Here is a 13,000-nt window from a genome sequence, read left to right as displayed (position 1 = left end):
TTTATTTATTGATTTCGACCAGGCTCCGCAGGTGGATTTAAGATGGTAGCCATATCCTCCAGGTAGTATCAGAGCACTCTCCTTCAACGAGGTCGGGGGAAACAACACACACGTTCTGAGGTTAATATTCCGCCGTGGTGTGTGGGGGGCAGTAAATACAGATTACGGATTTCACACAGACGGCAATCAAGCAAGCCAGATTTGAAGAATCTCGTTCGTCTGTCCCACCACGCAGCCAACTGGGGTGTCACTGTGGGTACTATTCACCCCGCTGAGAGGAGACCCTATGAGCGGTCTCTCGGCTCGCAGCTTGTTCATCTCCTACCGCAGCGCAGCTAGCGGACTCAGATCACAGACTGCACGGTCGCGTGGCCTTCAGGAACCTCACAGTCCAAGCCGGGGCAGCGCCTCAGCGCGCGCTGGGGACTAGAAATTGTACTTTCGGGGCGGCTTCCGTGAGCGCGGTCTGAGGGCGGGGTATCCCAGGTCTCGGGAGTGGGTGGGTCCCAGCGGCGTTTCCGGTAGCAGGCGAGCTCAGGAGGCGGGGCGCCGTGGGCCACGTGCGCAAAGCCATATGGGAAACGGGGCGGTGCGAGCAGTGCGCGCGCAGCTGGCCGGTAGTGGCGGCGGAGATGGAGGAGGGTGGCCGGGACAAGGCTCCGCTGCAGCCTCAACAACCCCCAGCGACGGCACCGGGCGTCGCGGACGAGAAGCCGAGCGGCAAGGAGCGGCGGGATGCCGGCGACAAGGACAAAGAACAGGAGCTGGTGAGGCGCGGCCCCGGGACCCGGCGGAGGAGGCCGCGGGGCTGAGTCACCGCGGCTCCGCAGGCCTTGAGCACGACTCTCAACGGCCCCGCAGCCTCCGGGAGAGGGCGGATGGGACGATCCTTGGGGGTCCTGGCACTCTCTGCCCCTCATCCTCCTTTCGGCGCTGTCGCCTCCGCCGACCCCACTAGCCTTCACCACCGACTCGTGAGACGGGCCCGGGCTGGTCATTGTCACCCTTGTTTTTAGTACGGCATTCAAGCGGCCTGGTCGAGCAGCCAGGGTGCCATTCCTGCTCTCTTTCCGTGTCCACCTGGTCCCTCCTAAGGAGGCAGGCTCACTCTCTACCTGCCCCGGGGTGAATGGGAGGAGGATGTGTTTGGGATTTCTTCTCTTGATGAACTTCTTCCCCCAACCCTCAGTCTGAGGAGGACAAACAACTTCAGGATGAACTGGAGATGCTCGTGGAACGACTGGGGGTGAGTCATGATGTTGACATGAGTGGGTACATATTAAGATCTTCCCTGCCTGTTTGTTTCATTCTATTTGGGGGCAACAATTGCTATATGAGATATAAGGAAAGACGGACTGTTTAGGGTTAGTGTTGTGATGATGTTGTGAGAGAAAAGAATTACAAAGGATATTTGAAAGATTCTGTAGCTTTCTTCTTCAACTCTTAACTGGGATCATTTGTTTTTGTACCAGGCAATGAGCAGGGAGTTGGGGAATCACAGAGAATAAGACACAGTTACTTTCCTAGGGGAGTTGTTAGTTAAACACTTCTGTGTTATGACTTGAGAGATGTGACTCTGAGCTCTAACATCTCCTGATCAGGAGAAGGACACATCCCTGTACCGACCAGCCCTGGAGGAACTGCGGAGGCAAATTCGATCTTCTACAACTTCTATGACTTCAGTGCCCAAGCCTCTCAAATTTCTGCGTCCACACTATGGCAAACTGAAGGAAATCTATGAGAACATGGCCCCTGGGGAGAATAAGGTAGACTGTTTCAGAAGATGGTGGAGGCTTAGCTAAAAAGTTCCTTTTCATCTAGACCGTGGGCCTCATGGGGAGTCAGAGGAAGCCTAACAGACTTCTGAGATCCAAGCTGGTTGAACTGAGCTATAGTAGTCAAAATACTGGCATAAGAGCTGACAGGAGGATTGCCTTCTCAAAATGCACTGTTTCTGTCCTTTATGGTGGATCTTGGGATTTCTTTTTTGTGATTTTTTTTCTTTTTTAAAGTAATCTCTGTGCCCAGGGCGGGGCTTGAACTCACCACCCCAGGATCAAGAGCACATGCTCTACTGACTGAGCCAGCCAGGCACCACTTGTGATCTATTTTAGACTTAGGTTTAACCTTGATTTTTCTGTTTCCTTCATATTCCGTGTACATTCACTTGTTTCATTTCTAAAATAAACCCCTGGGGCGCCTGGGTGGCTCAGCCGGTTGAGCGTCCCCAGGGTCCTGGGATCAAGCCTGTGTCAGGCTCTCTGCTCGGTGGGAGCCTGCTTCTCCCTCTCCCTGCGGCTCCCCCTGCTTGTACTCTCTCTCTCTCTAATAAATAAACAAAATCTTTAAAAAATAAAAAACAAATCTCTAGTTCAGTCATTTCTCTATTAGTACAACGGTAATCCAGGAAATCTGTAGTCAACATAGATAACTGCAACAGTTTCCTAACCGGCTGCCTTCTTTTTGTTCTTGACTTTTACAGGTGGTTTTTCATGTAGCAGTCACAGTGATCTTTTTAGGTTGTGAAAATGTTCTCTGCTTAAAACCTTTTAATAGTTTATTATTGCAACTAGGATAAAATTCGGAGTCTCCATCTTTCTCCATTCTCCCCCTTGTTATCGTTCTTCAGCCACATTGGTTTAAAAGGGAGATAACAACACCAACCTTAGGTTATCTTGAGGCTTAGCTTACATAAAGTATGTAAATTTCTAATAACAAAGATTGGTGGATAGTTACAACTTAATTTGGGGAATAGTGACAGTAGTCTTAACTCCATAATGTACCACTCCCCTTACCCTGGATTTGACTTTAAAGCATTGGTTTCTTTACAGCGTTTTGCTGCTGACATCATCTCCGTTTTGGCCATGACCATGAGTGGGGAACGTGAGTGCCTCAAGTATCGGCTGGTGGGTTCCCAGGAGGAATTGGCATCCTGGGGTCATGAGTATGTCAGGTAAGACCTTTCCTTCTTGAGAATCCAAAGGGGTTCTGAGACATAATTGTGAGTTCTGTTTTGGAGTACCAGAGTATTGCATTTCCCAAACACTGAATTCCTTGGGCCACGGAAGTGCTTCCTGTGAAGCCGTACCCCCGTAATGGTCTTGGGCTATCCATAGGCATCTCGCAGGGGAAGTGGCTAAGGAGTGGCAGGAGCTGGATGATGCGGAAAAGACACAACGGGAACCACTGCTGACCCTGGTGAAGGAGATCGTCCCCTACAACATGGCCCACAATGCAGAGCACGAGGCCTGTGACCTGCTCATGGAAATTGAGCAGGTGGATATGCTGGAGAAGGACATCGATGAGAATGCATATGCAAAGGTCTGCCTCTATCTTACCAGGTGAGTGAACATGGTGGGGATGGGTGGAAGGCCTGGCCTCCCCAGCACTTTTCTCTCAGTTGTGCCTCCTCTGTTTTCTCAGCATCATTAGCATCAGGCTGCAGTTGATTTGTTGAGGTCTGTGAGCTTGTTGAGGAAGGAGACTTCATGTCTCCTTGGTAGTCAAACATCTAGCAAAATGCCTGGTATATAGTAGGCATTCAGTATTTATTTTGAAGTGAATTAAATGGGGTAAATGAATGTCTGGAACTTCCTGACTGCTTTGTTATATCTATCTCTGTAGTTGTGTGAATTACGTGCCTGAGCCTGAGAATTCTGCCCTACTGCGCTGTGCATTGGGTGTGTTCCGAAAGTTCAGTCGCTTTCCTGAAGCTCTGAGATTGGCGTTGATGCTCAATGACATGGAGCTGGTAGAAGACATCTTTACCTCCTGCAAGGATGTGTATGTAGGGAGGAATCTGGCAAAGGAAGAGATGAGCTCATGGATGGGGCATTTGCGTGAAGAGCTGGGGCCTGTAGTTTCTGGTTAAGGCTTGAGGGACCTTTCTTAATGGATGGGGGCTGAGCAGATGTGACGGCTCTCTCCCACAGGGTAGTACAGAAGCAGATGGCATTCATGCTTGGCCGGCATGGGGTATTTCTGGAGCTTAGTGAAGATGTGGAGGAGTATGAGGACCTGACAGAGATCATGTCCAATGTACAGCTCAACAGCAACTTCTTGGCATTAGCTCGGGAGGTGAGACTCTTTGCGCTTTTCCATCAAGGCTTTTTTGTTTGTTTGTTTGTGGTTCTACCTGGCATTTCACCTCCCTGACTATAACTTTGACTAGACTCTCCTTGGTTAGAATCGCCATTCAGTGGGATAGCAGAAGGGACAGTGGTTGGGGAATAGTGGGTGAGCAGTTGTGACTCTCTGACTTCTCTTCAGCTGGACATCATGGAGCCCAAGGTGCCTGATGACATCTATAAAACCCACCTAGAGAACAACAGTGAGTAGTCATCTCCATGTGTGTGCGGACTGGAGGAGTCTTTTTTTTTTTTTTTTAAGATTTTATTTATTTGAGAGAGAATGAGAGACAGAACGAGGGGGAGGAGGGTCAGAGGGAGAAGCAGACTCCCCGCTGAGTGGGGAGCCCTATGTGGGACTCGATCTTGGGACTCCAGGATCATGACCTGAGCCGAAGGCAGTTGCTTAACCAACTGAGCCACCCAGGCGCCCAGGACTGGAGGAGTCTTAATTATGCCCCTTGTATTTGGAGTGATGGCTTGGCCCAACATATTTATCTATCCCATAGAGCTAAAAATTCACACATACCTTTTCTCCAAGTCACTGTTGGGGGCATAGATAGAGGATCCCAAGTGGCCAATTCAGAGCCAGAGACCAGCCACCATGCTGTGTTCCTTTCTTGCCCTTCTCTTAACCTTTTTTCCTTTTCTTTCCTCTCCCTCCTATGCAGGGTTTGGGGGCAGCGGCTCTCAAGTAGACTCTGCCCGCATGAACCTGGCCTCTTCTTTTGTGAATGGTTTTGTGAACGCCGCGTTTGGCCAGGACAAGCTGCTGACTGATGATGGCAACAAATGGCTTTACAAGAACAAAGACCATGGTATAACTTTGTGGCTACTTTATCTTTGTGTTGCCTTGTTCATTTCTATTATCCTTCTAGGTTCATGTGTTAATGTGACAGGGATCCCCAGGGCTGTTTTTTACAGAGCTCTTTGTAACAACTTTCTTAGGGTGGGACCATTTTAAGACTGACAGGTTTTTTCCTTGGTATAGGAATGTTGAGTGCAGCTGCATCCCTTGGCATGATTCTGTTGTGGGATGTGGATGGTGGCCTCACCCAGATTGACAAGTACTTGTACTCCTCTGAGGACTACATCAAGGTTGGTCTGGGCATAGCCCACTAATGGGGACATTCTCCTACCATGTTCTAGGGCCCTCAGGGCCTCCCTTTCATTGATAAGGTCAACCTGGTTTTTAACTCCAGGTAAGGTGGAAATTAAAATGAAGTCCGTGTTGTGTCCGTTGTGGTGTGGAAGGTAGAGTAACCTGAGTGAAGAATCTGTTTGCATTTTGCAGTCAGGAGCCCTTCTGGCCTGTGGCATCGTGAACTCTGGGGTCCGGAATGAGTGTGACCCCGCTCTGGCACTGCTCTCAGACTATGTTCTTCACAACAGCAACACTATGAGACTTGGTTCCATCTTTGGGTAAGGCTTCTTGGTGCTTCTTGTGGGAGTACTCAACCTGTAAGCTTTGCGAAAACAGGAACTGAGTCCTTTTCACCTTTGTGTTGCCAAGGACTACCACCCTGTCTGTTGAGTATTTGGCTCTTGGTGACTACTGAAATGATGAATAAATGACCAATCCTCTTTTTGTACCTTCCTTGTCCTGTCTTTGGTTGTGTGTCTGGGACTGCCTCTCTCTGGCTTTTGCAGGCTAGGCTTGGCTTATGCTGGCTCCAATCGTGAAGATGTTCTAACACTGCTGCTCCCTGTGATGGGAGATTCCAAGTCTAGTATGGAGGTGAGGAGAAGCTGTTGGACATTTAGGGGAGGTAGGGAAGGTGCTCTGAGTTTTACCACTCTCTGTGATAAGTAGTGAAAAAAGTGTGTGTGTGTTTATGGGGGATGTGTGTATCACTTCAGTGAAATCTTTTGGAGCTGGAATTTTAAACCTCAGGTGGTATTGAGGCTAAAGAGTTAACATTTTGGTATTGAGTTCCAGCCCTTGGGGTCCATGAGGAAGTACTCAGACTAGAGAGGGGAGTAACTTAATCCAGCTTGGGGTGGCTGATTCTCTCTCACTCATTGTTTTAGTCATTGGCTAACCTTAAATTTTCTTTCTTTCTTTCTTTTTTTTAAGATATATTTATTTTAAAGAGGGTTCACATGCTTGCCCGAGTGGGGGAGGGGCAGAGGGAGAGAATCTTCAAGTTCAAGCAGACTCCTTGCTGAGCGTGGAGCCCATTGCAGGGCTCAATCTCATGACTCATGAGACCATGACCTGAGCCCAAAACAAGAGTCGGACGGTTAACCAACTGAGCCATCCAGGCACCCCCAATGTTAAATTTTCTTAATTATGCAGTCATTCTAGTGATAGATACATATAGTATGGTGGCTAAAAGCATAGCTTTAGTCAGAAAGACCTCAGTTCAAATCATGCCACCTCTGCTTATAAGCAGTGTGATCTTGGACGTGTAACACAATCCCTTTAGGTTTCATTTTCCTCATCATTGAAAGAATAACAACAGCAGGACCTGTTTCACGGGGTTGTTGTGAGGGTTAAATGTTAATGTTAATAGTACACAGAACAGTTGGCATAGTGGCTGATGTATAGTAAATATCCAGTGAGTGGTTGCTCTTGTTGTTACTTTCTTTGACTTATCATCAGAAAGGGATTATTACCTAGTGTGGCCTGTAGGAATTGACTGTATTGAATCAAGATAGTTAAACAGCTATTTCAATAGCTTCCCATGTATGATACTGCTTTTCCTATCTCTAGGTGGCAGGTGTGACAGCTCTAGCCTGTGGAATGATAGCAGTGGGATCCTGCAATGGAGATGTCACTTCCACTATCCTTCAGACCATCATGGAGAAGTCAGAGACTGAGCTCAAGGACACCTATGCCCGTTGGCTTCCTCTCGGACTGGGCCTCAACCATCTGGGTGAGGGGGTATCTCTCTGGGCAAAGGCTGACAGGAACTGGGTACAACAGGGGGGGCTTATGTGTCAAAAACTGTGCTGGATGGAAGCAGGTGTCCTCTTGACGCCTTGAATCTGTCCTATAGGCAAGGGCGAGGCCATCGAGGCGATCCTGGCGGCGCTGGAGGTTGTGTCCGAGCCGTTCCGCAGTTTTGCCAACACGCTAGTGGATGTGTGTGCCTATGCAGGTCGTGTCTTCGTGCTTCCCCAGTGACTCCTCACTTCTCTCTTGGCCCTTTCTTCATGTTTATTCTCCTTTCTCAGTTGTTCTGATCTGCTTTAGATTCTTGAGCTTCTTCTGTTCTTGGAATAAGCTTTTTTTTTTTTTTTTTTGGTGCCTTCTTTTTATCCTTTCTCACCCTGCCCACCATGTTGCAGGCTCTGGGAATGTACTGAAGGTACAGCAGCTGCTGCATATTTGTAGCGAACACTTTGACTCCAAGGAAAAAGAGGAAGACAAGGACAAGAAGGAAAAGAAGGATAAGGACAAGAAGGAAGCCCCTGCCGACATGGGAGCACATCAGGTTCTGTGGGCAGCTGGGTGCTCTGAGTCAGGCTCTGTGGAAAGATAAGTGTGTAGGGGAGCAGGGGAGCTGGGTTTGGGTTTGTTTCAGAGCCCCTCCAGGTGGTGCTGTGTATTGAGAGGACATGAGGCTGGGTTCTGTGCGTGAGGGGTCAGGGTGAGCCCACACAGGACAGCTTTTTCTTCTCACACGGGACTTAAGTCAAGGGTGAGCTGACTGGGCTCTGCGGCCTCTTCCATCGCAGGGAGTGGCTGTGCTGGGGATTGCCCTTATTGCGATGGGGGAGGAGATTGGTGCAGAGATGGCACTACGAACCTTTGGCCACCTGGTGAGTACCGCATGGAGAAGGCTGGAAATATACTGGTGTCGGTGCCTGGAGTTCCCCGGAGGAGACTTTCCTGATGGGTTTTCTCGGTGGAGAAATAGTCTTTTGGCTATGCCTGTTGTCCAAAATTTGATTAAGTCCCCTTTTACCCATCAGTCTGTTCCTATAACTGAGTTTGTTGTATTGCTTCCTATGATGCTCTCGTTATTTTCTTTTATCGCCAGCTGAGATATGGGGAGCCTACTCTCCGACGGGCTGTGCCTTTAGCACTGGCCCTAATCTCTGTTTCAAATCCACGACTCAATATCCTGGATACCCTAAGCAAGTTCTCTCACGATGCTGACCCAGAAGTTTCCTACAACTCCATCTTTGCCATGGGCATGGTGGGCAGTGGTGAGTATCGGTCAGAAAAAGATCAGAAGTAGCTAAAGGAACGTTCAAGGCCTTTTTTCCAACTCTGTGCCGGTTAACATTTCCAGGTACCAATAATGCCCGTCTGGCTGCGATGCTGCGCCAGTTAGCCCAGTATCATGCCAAGGACCCCAACAACCTTTTCATGGTGCGCCTGGCACAGGTAAAGAGTAGAACTCTTTTCCTTCGAGTGTGCCAAGAGAGGTATCCGTGGTGATGGAAGGGGGGAGATGTGGTAACATGAGGCGGACCTTGAGTTCGTCTGGGAGGGAGGGTGTGAATGAGTTGTGGGATTTCTATATGGCCAGGTTAGGTGATGTCTCCTCAGATGTGACCTTTACTTCTCTCTCTCTCTCTCTCTCTTTTTTTTTCCCCAGGGCTTGACACATTTAGGGAAGGGCACACTCACCCTCTGCCCCTACCACAGTGACCGGCAGCTTATGAGTCAGGTGGCCGTGGCTGGGCTACTCACAGTGCTTGTCTCTTTCCTGGATGTCCGTAACAGTGAGTTCCTGTCAAGACTCCTGTAGTGGCGCCCTTACTTACCAGGGCCACCTTGTCATTTAGGAGCAGACTCCAAGTTAGTTCCATACCACTCTGGGTTCCTGATGTTCTTTGGGCCTGTGAAGGGCCTTCTGCAACTCATCTCCCACATTTTTTGATCTGGCCCACAGAGATTTTTTTTTGAGGATGAAGAGCTGAGCCCAGTGTCTGTTCCTAAGTGACTGAGGGAAATTAATTATTAAGTCTGCAGTCTGTGGGCAGAATAAGGTGGGAGTATCTCTGGTTTATGGTGTGGTGTATGAGGGGAGGGATGTGGGATCAGCTGAACCACTAAGGGGTTAAAGAGTCAGGGCTGGAGTGGGGTCCCAAGGTTGAGGTCAGGCCTGCCTTGATGCATCTGACTGTTGTCCTCTGTTCTTCCCTCAGTAATCCTGGGCAAATCGCACTATGTATTGTATGGGCTGGTGGCTGCCATGCAGCCCCGGATGCTGGTTACATTCGATGAGGAGTTGCGGCCATTGCCAGTGTCTGTCCGTGTGGGCCAGGTGAGGGGTTGAACGGATGGGAGGGCTCCAAAACTTGGAGAATGCACACATACCTGCTTCTCTGAAACTGGTATGGGCACTGGGTTGTTGTTACACCCCCATCTGCTACACCCCCATTTCAATTTTCTCACCCTACAGGCAGTGGATGTGGTGGGCCAGGCCGGCAAGCCTAAGACTATCACGGGGTTCCAGACACACACAACCCCAGTATTGTTGGCCCACGGGGAGCGGGCAGAATTGGCCACTGAGGAGTTTCTTCCTGTCACCCCCATCCTGGAAGGTTTTGTTATCCTTCGGAAGAACCCCAACTATGACCTCTGAGTGGCTCCCAGGGGCTCTGAGCTGCCGCTGGTGTGTCAGTGGACCGTGCTTCTTGCTGCCAGCTGTGGACACCGCCCCAGACCTTTGGGGGAATTGTTAACCTCCTGTTATTTTGTTACCGAGTGAGATAACTTTGTTGAATAAAGACCTTTATCCCCAAGGTCCCTCTATGTGTGTTTTCTGGGGTATTGTGGCTGGAGGCCAGACCGGGGTGGGGAGTTGACGTGAGAAGCCATCGTTTATAGCAGCTCTGAGCCTAGGCTAGCAGGGAGGCTGTCCTGAATGGGACAAATTAAACTCCTTACCCTTCTCCCCTCCTTCCTAATCATCTTAAAATAGTGGTTCATCTTTAGGGGCATGGACCCTTGAGAAGCTGATCAGTGTAACGGATCTTCTTTCTAGGAGGTGCATATACACAAATTGTAATACAAACTGTTACAAATAACTTTCTAAGGGGCTGTGGATCCTATTCCCACCCCAACCCCACCAAAGCACGCCCACCTCAACCCCATCATTCCCTGACTTGGGGCCAAGGATCCCTGCTCTAAGAAGCAGCAGAATCAGCCTTACTTTCTAAACTTCTGTACTACTGAATGAAAGGGACATTTTTTTTTTTTTTAAGATTTTATTTATTTGAGAGAGAGCATGAGAGCGGGATGAGGAGTGGAGGGAGAAGTAGACTACCCGCTGAGCAGGGAGCACAATGTGGGGCTTGATTCTGGGACTCGGGGATCATGACCTGAGCCGAAAGCAGACGCTTAACCGACTGAGCCACCCAGGCGCCCCTGAAAGGGACATCTTTATCTCCTGTGATCCTCTGTCTCTTGGAAGGCTGCTGTTGGAGAGATTTGATGTTAACATCTACTTCTGTGCTGTCTTTGTAGAAATTGGGTGCAACAAAGAAGGTTGACCCTGACCTTCCTCTTAGTGTAGCAATGGGAAAAAGGAGTAGCCTCCTTCCTGGAATGCAATCACTTTTGATCTTCAGTGCTCCTTCCTGGTGGGGTTGGTATGAGTATAGCTATGCTGTCAATTGGGGCCTGGACCCCTGTGGATGCAGTGCAGAACTTACGGCCCTGCCAGATAATCATAGTAACTAACCAACACTTTCTGTGGGTTTAGCTTCCGAGCAGTGCCTGGCACTTCATAGGTCTTCAATAAATGTTGAAAGAATAATTACTCTACATACTTCAGAGATCTCACAACAGCTTTGAGAGGTAGGTATTATCCCTGTGTTTTGGTGAGGAATATAAAGTTTGGAGAGAGGTTCAGTAACTTACTCAAGGTCACATAGTAAGTGGTGGAACCAGGATTGGAATCTAAGTTTGACTCCAAAGCCTATGCCGTTACTACATTAATCTGTGTCTGTAGCCTTGGAGCCTTGCAGACCCCCTTGTAGTCCAAGGTCTTGGCTAGCTGGAGAATGGCAACTTCGGATTAGTGTCTCTATTGTCTTTTCTCTGTTCTTATTTGGCAGCCTGTATAAAACCTGTATAAAAGTTGAAGTACTGGACTTGGGAGTCAGTAGACCTGTCAAACCCCTTTAATGGATCTTCTGTGGTCCTGAGCAAATCAGCCTGTCTGGTGAGCCTCTGTTACCTGTAAAATGGGGATATCATAATTGCCTTCCTTGATATCCAATGGTGGTGATGTAAAGATAATTTGGAGGGGCGCCTGGCTGGCTCAGTTAGTGGAACGTGTGACTTGATCTTGGGGCTGTGGGTTTGAGCCTCATGTTGGGTGTTGAGATTACTTAAAAATAATTTTTTTTAAAGATTTATTTATTTTAGAGACAGAGTGTGTGGTGGGGTGGGGCAGAGGAAGAGGGAGAGAGAAACTTAAGCAGACTGCACTGAACGTGGAACCCAACACAGGGCTCGATCTCACGACCCTGAGATCACAACTAAGCCAAAACTAAGAGGTGCCCAAAAAATAAAATCTTAAAAAAAAGATAAATTAGAAAGTGATTTGTAGGGATGCCTGGCTGGCTCAGTAGGTGGAGCATGTGACTCGATCTCAGGGTTGTGAGTTTGAGCGCCATGCTGGGTGTGGAGCCTACTTAAAAAAAAAAAAAAAAGATTTGTAAGTAGCAAAACAGTCTAAATAAAATAATTCGTTCCCAAATCAGTGATTGTACTTTAGAGTAAAATTTTCATAATGACTCTTAACCTTTTACATTCAGTCATTCATTCAGCAACAAATATCAATGGAGCTTTACTCTGCACTGGACATTATTTTAGTTTGTGTGGATGCAAAGATACCAGAAAAAAACAAAACCCTATCCTCAAAAAGCTTACATAATGGAAAAGAAAACAATTGTGATACATTGTTATCGATACTGTACTGGGGTGTGAAGAAAGTACCCTGGAATCATTGAAATAGAGCCTAAGTGCCTAGGTAGGTCAGGGGAAAATTTTGAGGGAAAATGAGACCTGGAGGAAGATGAGTTTGTCCAGAGGAAAAGGGTAGAATATCGCTAAGGGAGTACAAAAAGAAGGAAAGCGGAAAAGCTATTTATTTTCAGAAACCACAGATAGTTTGCTTTGGCCAAGTGTACAGGGCCAGGAAAAAGTGTGGTAGGAGATATAGTAAAAGAGACACAGGCTCAGATCAGGTTTAGAAGAGCTTTGTTGTTCTAAGAAATTGACAGTATCTCTCAATGGAGACCACTGAGTGAGAGCAGGAAAGTCATATCAGTTATCTGGGTAAGGAAGCTCACCATGGAGGCTGGGAGACCAGGCAAAGGAAATAAACGCTTGCACTAGGGCATTAGAGGTGGGGAAGGGCAGAAGAAAGATTTTTTTAAGGATAATAGTACTTGAATTTGATCCAAATACCAAGAGGACCTGGTGACTGATTAGAGGTAGTACATGGATGGGAAGGAATGTAGGATGAATCCCAGATTTTCAGGTTGGGCATTATTCATTGAAAAAGAATACATGGGCACCAACATGTATGGGGTTGAGGTGGAGGACTCTTGAGTAGGGAGAGTTGACAAGTTCCTATCGGGGCATACACAATTTGAGATGCCTGTGGGATGATCAGGTGGAGATGTCTTTTAGGTGGTACCTTGTTCTAACTGGAGCTCGAGAGAGAGGTTTCTGAGTTAGGAACAGATTGGCAGGTAGGCAAGTAATTGATTTTTTTTTTTTTTAGTAATTGATTTTTATATATTAGTTTGCTTAGGGAGAAAGAAATTAGAAGAGTAGAGAAAGGAGTCATACATGATAAAGTCACAGAACCAAAATGAAGAGTGAGAGAACACTAGATCTGCATTCTCATTCTCACTATGGTTCCTTCTCCATGAATCTATTTTGCTCTCCTTTG

At 47.8% G+C, this 13,000-nt stretch overlaps 1 protein-coding gene across 1 annotated transcript; it reads left to right on the top strand.

Annotated features, from left to right (window-relative positions):
• The first annotated feature begins 575 nt into the window (after nt 1–575).
• Nucleotides 576–9,833, top strand: PSMD2 (proteasome 26S subunit ubiquitin receptor, non-ATPase 2). The gene is made up of 21 exons (XM_036122466.2): nt 576–767; nt 1,190–1,246; nt 1,602–1,766; nt 2,832–2,953; nt 3,117–3,341; nt 3,625–3,783; nt 3,933–4,077; nt 4,270–4,330; nt 4,799–4,945; nt 5,119–5,225; nt 5,422–5,549; nt 5,778–5,865; nt 6,844–7,006; nt 7,130–7,231; nt 7,422–7,567; nt 7,812–7,895; nt 8,117–8,285; nt 8,372–8,466; nt 8,681–8,807; nt 9,234–9,352; nt 9,491–9,833. Exons 1-21 carry the CDS (start codon nt 633–635, stop codon nt 9,671–9,673), a joined length of 2,727 nt encoding a protein of 908 aa, XP_035978359.2. The 5' UTR covers nt 576–632; the 3' UTR covers nt 9,674–9,833.
• The last annotated feature ends 3,167 nt before the right edge of the window (nt 9,834–13,000 follow it).

This window comes from Halichoerus grypus, chromosome 1, assembly GCF_964656455.1.
Source record: "Halichoerus grypus chromosome 1, mHalGry1.hap1.1, whole genome shotgun sequence".
NCBI classification, from domain to species: Eukaryota; Metazoa; Chordata; class Mammalia; order Carnivora; family Phocidae; genus Halichoerus; species Halichoerus grypus.
This window is presented reverse-complemented; position numbering and strand designations above follow the sequence as displayed.